We start from the raw sequence: 8,345 nt of genomic DNA, 5'->3' as shown, positions 1-8,345 counted from the left end.
CTGCTCTCTGCGGTGAGGGCATGTGCAGAAATGTGTCCACTGAGAAGCTGCACCTTTTCTAGCTGGAAATGGGCTCCTGGGGATGGGCTCACTCAGGCCTGCGTAGGCACCAGGAGAAGGGTCTGTCAAAGCCAGCTATAGCAGAGTAGCTGAACACAGCACCCAAGAAACTACTTTTCCCCTGCAGTCAGAGGCACTGTGATACAAGCTGAACTACTCTCCTGGTTTGCAGACCTCACCGCTGCATTAGTAGCTGCCAGTCCTACTCAACCTTCAGCTCCGAGAACTTCTCTGTGTCAGATGGAGAGGAGGGGAACACAAGCGATCATTCGAACAGCCCGGATGAGCTGGCCACCAAGCTGGAAGACGAGCTGGCTGAGAAGCTGGAGGACATGTTGTCACAGACTCCAGAGATCCCCATTGAAATCTCCACCCAGTCTGATGGTCTTTCAGACAAAGAGTGTGCTGTGCGGAGAGTCAAGACTCAGATGTCTCTGGGCAAGCTTTGTGCAGATGAACACAGCTGTGAGGTGAGTTGTAAGTTTAGTTATCCCTTCTTCCCTCTGTTGGGTAAAAAATAAAGTAGTTATGGAAAGGAATCCAAGGGCCAGAAAGTTGGATGACTGCCTACGAAATGCTGTGGAAGATACACTACAGCAGAAGATATCCAGGCGTTCTCATGGTTGGCCAGATGAGTAGATGCGGGAAAGTAGCACAAACAAAGCTGAACATAATTTGCCGGTCAAGATGAGTGTGATATGGGAGGCCATCAGATCTGCAGTTGCATTGAGTGGGATAAAAATAGCACATAAAGGAGGTGACGAAGCAGGGTGGATATAAACTGTCTGTCTCCGTCGACAGCCTTGCTGATGAACCTAGAATGATGTTCTTCCTTTTACTGTCTTGCAAGTGTTTGGGAGGGGTAGAGCAGAGACTGCTGCACCAGCTTCTCATAACTCTGGTAGTGCTCTGACCAGGTATTTTTCTGCTGTCCCCTCGTTGAGGGGAGACAAGTGACCTTTGGTAGGGCCACCGTATGCTGTTGCTATCTGTGTGGTGCCAGTGTCTCCGTCTCTGCTGGTAGTGACCTTTGCTTGTCTGTTGTTACAGATGGAGATGGTGTGGTTGATCTGCAGTACAGGAATGTTGCTCAAGTCTCCCCCTTTCCTTTTGCTTTGCAGAACCCAGCACAGTTTGGAGAATCAGACTGTGACACTTCTGAGGGGGAGTGTTCTGATGCCACGGTCAGGACCAACAAGCCCTGCAGCTCTGCTACTTGGTAATAGAGATCTCCCCCAAAGCTTCCTGATACTGGCATTTTGATTTCCCTGAGATTCCACTTCATTCCCCTTCATCACACTTTACAGGAAGAGAAGATGCTTCTCCTTCCCACCCCAGGAGTGATTTGCAATAACCCGAATCTCTGGAAAATGTCCAAATGAAATAATTCTCTTTGAGCATTTCAATCAAGAATGGCAGGGATGTATTTTACTGAATAATCTAGTTACTGTAACATGGATATTTATTTTTTTGACATTTTAACACTTTTTACTGTAAAGAGTGTATTGTATTTATAGACACACAGACTTGTTGCAAAAAAAAAAAAAGTTCAGAAAGCAAGCACATTACAGAGAAACATCCTGGGAGTCCTGCCTGGACAGCTTTGTGTACAAATGCAGGGGGATTCTCTTGCTGCTTTCACAGGGGACCAGGCCTCGTGGCCCTGAAGACTGGAGAACTGATCAAGAAAACTAAACCACTCAGTCTTATCAAATGAGGAAGCATAAAAAGACCTTACTGTAGGGTAACCTGTGAACAAAGCGTATTCAGTATAACCAGCTGGGTCATTTTTAATCAGAAGGTGGACATGTTCCTGGAGAAAATTGGTACCGAGGTGCTAACATCCAGGGTCTTCTGAGTCGATACATCCCCAGGAATGTAATAGTGGGTTTTATTTTAAGGATTTTTAGTTTCTTTTTTTAATCAGCATTTTGTTGTGAGATCCTGCAAATGTATTCTAACCTCGTCCTCTCGAGAATTGGTATAAGAGCACTTCTTAACATCATCCTTGCTTCACCCTGGCAGTGTCGATCTCCAGTTAAGCAGGGAAACCTCTTTCAGATGCAGTGTGCCATTTCCCAGTTTACTTCCTCCTCTTACCTCCTGTCTGTTTCAGTCAGTCAAAGAAATCAATCAAATCAGTGTTGGAAAAGCAATGACTTGCAAACCGTGGAAAGCACATTCTGCAGAGCCTGAGCACTCTTCTGGGGAGGAAACTGGAGATGCCCGTACTGGACTTGGAGAAGCAGTCTCTCACCTACAACAGCATCGATAACCAGCAGAGAGCTGTGTGCTGAGGGGGAGGACTGGGAATCACTGGCCTAGATAAGAGCATCAGCCCTGCTCTGTCTCCTTATTCATTGTACGTTTCTGAAAGCATTAACAGCTGCCTGCCCTTCATGTCAGGCTTTGTGCAAAACAGGTTGCACAGGGAGTCTTGATGATGGCTGTGGCACAGCTCTGTCTCAGGTGTACCCTGAGGCCTCTGTCTCTCCTTCAAGCTGAAACTCTGCAGGTAAAAGTGAGGATAATACTGGTATGTGACAGGCCGAGGCATTGGCAGATGAGAAAAACATGTTTTCTGATAGAACTCATAGTGCCTTCCCTTCAAACACTACTCTTCTAAATCAATATTTAAAGAGAACAATATGATAGAGTACGTTCCCCCCCTCTTCCCCCCGCCCCTTAGTTGATGTCCCCCTGCAAGAGCCTTCAATCTGCCCTTCCTAGTGTGCTGGCTGGTGCCCTGCGTCACGAGTGTGGCCCTCAGCCGCACTGCTGGGTGCTGCTCTGTAGACTGGCACACCAGCCTGAGATGAATGGCAGGAACGGACCATGGACAGGTACTTCTGTTGCTTTGTTTGTTTACATTTTATGTTAAAATATTGCTTTGAATTTAACTGTGGTAATTTATAGCCTCGTGGCAAAATGAAGGAAAATGTCTTATTCAGAGAGCAGTATTGTATGAGTTAAATTATCCCATATTTTTAAATTTTTGTAGCTGGACTACACACAGATCTTAAGTTATGATGTTATTTTATTATTTATTATCATTTCTGTAGATCAGAAGGTTGGCTTCACTGCTAGCACAATTGTAATCTGTTTGTGTGACGTTACCTTCTCCCTGGTGGCTGGGGGTGGGTGGGAGCAGAGCTGGTCTCAGCGGCTGTCAGTAGTTGCTGCCTCTATTTCCACGGATGCTGTTAAATGGGGGCAGAGAACTCGTCAAGGCTGGTCTGAGAGTGATGAATGCCGTCAGCCCTGTGGGTCCTGTGCTATGTGGTCATTGACACAATTTGCTTGTGTTGCTGGTAGAGCTGACAGCCCGTGAGCTGGTGGGGAATAGTGATCAGGGAGCGAGTGGCTTTTGAACTGATCACAGAGCGAACAACGGTCGCAAGATCCCCTGGCAAGAGCATGCAAAAGGACCAGCAGAGAGGAAGGCACTTGCCCCAGACAGCATGCTCCAGAGTGGCCAGTAGTGGATCTACCTGGTGGATCACCTGTGCGGGACCAAAAGGCTGCTGGAGAGGAGGGACAGCCACCAGCTCACCCCTGCCTGCAGCAGCAATACTCAGCTCTGGGTGGAGGCAGAATGTGGAGGGGAGTGAAGCTCTTTTCTGGCTTGTTTCTTGTTTCCTCTCTTTTCCCATCCCTCATTTCTCCTCCCAAGCGTTTTCTGTCTCTCAGTCAGTGGCAGGAGGACGCGGCATGGCTTTGCTGTCATGGTGTGAGGGGTTTTGGTGTGAAAGAGGTGGCGCAGATAGTTACTCAGGAGGCTGGAGGCTGGGGTGCAGGAATTTAGCGATGGAGAACTGTGTTGACAAAATGTAAGCACACAAAGAGGAAGACCCAAACTCTTGCATAGAGAGGTTGAGTGCTACCATCAAACGTCCCCCAGAGCAGAGGATGCCAGGCAGTGCGACGCCAGCCCTGGGGGCAGCACCAGTGTCCTAGGGCAGCCCTGCAGCAACAGGCCCAAAGCAGAGCTGCCTCCAGCTCAGCCCCGTCAGTGTTGCCATTCAGGGACTTCAGTCTGTGAAGATTTGGTCTCTAACAAAAGGTTTTGGTAGCTGTGGTCTCTGCTTAGAGCTCCTCCACCGTGTGATGAAGCTCTGTTGGGCTTGCCTAGAAGCTTTGGAGGGTTTTTGGGACTCTTCTGGGCCACCTGTCCTGGGTGTGTGTTGATTCCTCCCCGTCCTTGCCTGGGGACACACTGCACATTCTGCAGCCTGGAAAAGCAGAGCAGAACCCTTCAGGTTGTCTGCTGCCACACTTAGCTCTACTTTCTCTACACACCCAGGTTGTTGCACTGTTACGGTCCAGCATTGTTCCTCCTAACTGCTGCCTACTCCACAGCGTCCCTCTGGGACTGCCACTAGGGCTGCCCCCCACCTCGCCTAAACGCATAACCCCGTACCCATGGAGATGTGATCCCAGCCTCCCCCTGCACCCACGTCTCGTGCCCTCGGCAGTGTGCGGGCAGGGGCGGCTCAGCAGCCCGCCGTGCTCCTGGGATGGTTGCTGCCCGTTCTGCAGGGGGTTACACAGGCATTGTCCTCAGTGAAACCTACTCAGAATTGCAGACGTGATCTCCACGGTGCTGTAGGGCGCCTCAGCTGCAGTTCTTCGCACTTTCTCCCCTAGCAGGGTACGGGGCTGAGAGGCGTAAACTGGCCTGCTTCCTCCTCGCAGTAACACTGCACTTGCAGGACAGCAGTAAACTCTTCCCCTTTCAGCATCCTGAGTCCCCTGATCCAGTTCTCGTGGCTGCTGACAGCTCCTGAACACTAGCCTAGATTTTCTCCCAGAGCTGAATGTTGCCTTCCCCACTGTCGTGTTAAGTAACCATTTCATCTTGGCCCTGTCCAGTAGTGTTCATCTCTCCTCCCCACTCTGCGGATTCCTGATACAAACTTGATTTTTTTTGTATTGAACCGTGTACAGTGATGGAAACAAGAATGACTATCAAAGCAAACAATGCATGGAATAAAGAGCCAGTGTACTTCAACATGTCTCGGGCTGGTCTGGTGATCCAGGGATGGTGTCTCTCATACCTTGGGATAATGTCACGAAGCCTTTTAATAACTAACACAGTATTAGCAAGCAACTTCTTCTTACTTGTCTATAAACACAGCTGAACTGGAACTACTGGGAGCTCCAAGTAGCAGGGCAGGGCTTGGACACAGTACCCTACCAAGCACCCAGGTGTCCCTAACCATTGGCTTTTCTTGTCCACCGAGTGATTTTTGCACTGTGAGCTGGGGGATTGCATCTGCAACCATGACTTCCCATCCTGGGAACCTTGCTGTCCCACTCTGTTCCAACCCTGCTGGTGGGGAAGGTGCTAAAATGGATGAAGCATTCATTCCATCAGCTTCCCAAGTGTTCCAAGGCCTCCCATACGTACCCTTCCATGCCAGAATCTTTACTTTATCCTCTGGGCATAGGGCAAACTCATGGGGAGGAGACCAAGAAGTGCAAATACCCAAAACCCAGGAGCATAGCATCAACCCTGGGGGCTACGGTTCTCCAGCAGAGCCTAACTGCTTATTTGGAATCCTTCTAATTATACATGAGCAAACGTATAGGTCTAACAGTGCTTCTCAAGGACAAATCACTGCCAGCCATGCATATTCCATTCCTCTTTGTCTTTAGTCTTTGTGGGAAGCAGCAGCCACTGACAGACCTCAGAAGCAATCTCGTGTTCTGATACAGGCAGCTCGTAGCTGCCCCCAGATCCTGAACGATTTTGCTACAGAGTGCGATTACAGCTGAACAACGGAGGAAGAGTCTTCCACAACTGTGCAAGCTTTCCCACAGAAAGGGCAGGGACCCTGAAGCATCATTACTTTTTCTCAGCTTGGTACTTGACTGCTGCACCTAACAGCACAGGAGTGCATGGCTTGTCATTTTAGGCCAAAAACGCTAAATAAACATGGGTTTGGAGAGGGCAGGGGGAGGAGCAAGTAGGGCCTGCCTAGAGCTGGGAAATGCTGCTGCTGGAGGGGTGGGGGAAAAATAGCTGCTGTTGCACCTCGACATAGCCCTGTGTGCCGTGGACTCCTGGGTGCCAAGGGAAGAGGATGGGCAGAAAATCAGCCTGTCTCGCTCTCAGTGTGCAGCAGCTGCCTGCTGCCACATCAGTCACACCATCAAGACTAGCTGGGCTTGCAAAGCGGGACTTAGTGGGAAGTGCGGGAGCCCAAGGGAAGCCTGTGACTTGGGCTGGCAGGGAGACTGAGGCCACGTGTTCAAGAGCTAGAAGGGACTAAGGGATTCTGCTTTGCCGCCTTCATGGGATGCGAATGCTCCTGTTTTGTCTGGGTTTTTTTTTCCATTGCTAATACATTTGCAATGGGCTGGCAACCCCCTGAGGCACCCTGGAGACATAGGTTGATGGAGAGGAAACAGGCAGATGAAGTGTTCACACAGCCCCTGTATAGTGCTCTCCGTGCAGATACATGCACAGTTAAACATTCATTAAAAATAAGAACATTACATCTCCTCTTAGATGAGAAGAACGATTAAAAACTGCTATGTCCTTGGTCCCTGGTGGCACAGAGCATGCAGAGTATAACCCACAGGAAGAGACCTGCAGCTTTGGCCAGGCAGCTGGCGCACCTGAGCCATCACAAGCTCTTTTTGCCATTGAGTAACTGAGCATGCTTGTCTTCATCCAGCTTCAAGTGCTTCTTGCTGTATTTCTTGATGAGAGTCCCTGGTATCAGTGCTGCCACAGCCATTGCAAGCAGTTTGAGCAGTGTGTCCCAAGAGAAGATGGCATCCAAAGAGTTGATTTGTGACAGAATGGCTCCTGTCTGCACACAGATGAAATTATACGGTGTAAGACCTGAGAGAAGCAGAGGAGAAAAAAAAAAAGCCTGTTAGCATCCCTCCCTGTAAAATGAACTCAAATATGTCCTTGTCCAGGGCGAGTCACACGAGTCTGTGCTCATACTGGAAAGAACAGGATGTGGTTCAAATCCTTGCCGCACTGGTGATGCACACTTATTTGTAAAATGCCCTGAGACCTCTAAGGGTGGCACAGAAGCAAACAGATAAAAGGGGCAGAGTCACAACCCTGACCCTGCTGCTCTGCCTTCCCCAGCTCAGCACGCTACCCAGGGGTCGGTGATGAGGAGAGAGGCAATGTCACACTGCCCCTCAGACAGTCTCCCCAGGCCTTACCGATCAGAACAGAGAAGAAGAACTGGGACACAGGGATATTTAAAATGGGAGCTGAGAGATTCAGAAACCAGTTTGGTGTCATGGGGAACAGCCTCAGGAACAACAAGAAGAAAAATAAGGAGCTTCTGTTCTCTTCTACCTGCCAAGAAAAACATTTCATGTTATTTCTGCTCTTCAGACAGCAGTAACTTCTGAATGTCCACAACACTGAACTGGAGTTTCCTCCTAACATGCCACAACGTAACATCAGTCCAGAACTGATGAAAAGCATCAACTTTCTGGAGGGATGGGAGCCTACTGGTGCGCCAGCTCCTTTCATGCAAGCAGTGAAAAAGGGATCTACTCTGAATGAGAGATCAGGAAGTCAACAGCAGAACCGCTTCCAGGTACACAGTGCAACACAGGGTGGGTGGAGGCAGTTCTGGAGCACACGGGCTTCCCAATCAATCCATTACCACACTTTCCTTGGCATCTAGGATTTTCCACGCACCCCCCCTTTGCAAACAGGCTTGCTCCCAGGTGAGCACTCTGCTCCTAGACTCTGTCAGAGGGGGCGCTTAAGTGACCTGATGCATTCCCTGCACGCATTCATTTTTTAACTAAATCGACCCAAAAGGCAGCCTCACCCAGGGGACATTTTGGCTGGCGTCTGCAGAACCAAACCTGCTCTTACCTTTCCCTGCAGCAGAGCCACTTTATCAGGAAAGTAGTAGACGATGAACTGCTTCCCAAACGTGCCAGAGAGCAGGTAGCAGAAGGTCGCTCCCACAGACGTTAGGGCCGAGCACAGCACCAGCCCGGTCCACGGCCCAAAGAGTGCTCCAGCCAGGACGTTCTGCCAGGGCACAACACCGAGTGAGAGCGCGGGGACACGCACCGTGTCCCCTCTGCGTCGCTACCTTCAGCCTCGGTCGCTCTGTCTTCTCGAGGGCACCGGACAGACCCGACTCCTCCGGGCAGAGCCGTGACTCACCCAGCAAGGCACCAACCCCGCACCCTGCCCCAGCAGGCAGCGCCTGGCCCGGGACGAGGGGCAAAGAGCCTCTCCGAGGGTTCGTACCAGCTCCCGCCCGGCCCCCCGCCCGGCCCCTCTG

General features: G+C 50.3%; 2 protein-coding genes across 2 annotated transcripts in view; one reads left to right on the top strand and one right to left on the bottom strand.

Moving 5' to 3' along the window:
* MAP3K13 (mitogen-activated protein kinase kinase kinase 13) overlaps positions 1-1,607 on the top strand; it is a 38,174-nt gene extending 36,567 nt beyond the window's left edge. The window contains exons 13-14 of the mRNA XM_010144806.1: positions 233-530; positions 1,182-1,607. Of these exons, the coding sequence (XP_010143108.1) occupies positions 233-530; positions 1,182-1,283 (400 nt within the window). The 3' untranslated portion in view covers positions 1,284-1,607. The remainder of the gene's footprint in view (positions 1-232; positions 531-1,181) is intronic.
* A 4,860-nt stretch (positions 1,608-6,467) lies between these two features.
* Positions 6,468-8,086, bottom strand: TMEM41A (transmembrane protein 41A; the record flags this gene model as incomplete). Its single annotated transcript, XM_010144807.1, has 3 exons — positions 6,468-6,913; positions 7,252-7,390; positions 7,925-8,086. Coding segments are annotated over 3 exons (522 nt in total), but the record flags the coding sequence as incomplete, so codon positions are not given.
* Between the last annotated feature and the right edge of the window lie 259 nt (positions 8,087-8,345).

This window comes from Buceros rhinoceros, unplaced genomic scaffold, assembly GCF_000710305.1.
Source record: "Buceros rhinoceros silvestris isolate BGI_N320 unplaced genomic scaffold, ASM71030v1 scaffold33391, whole genome shotgun sequence".
Taxonomy (NCBI): Eukaryota; Metazoa; Chordata; class Aves; order Bucerotiformes; family Bucerotidae; genus Buceros; species Buceros rhinoceros.
The sequence above is the reverse complement of the archived record's forward strand: the minus strand, read 5'-3'. Positions and strand labels throughout refer to the sequence as shown.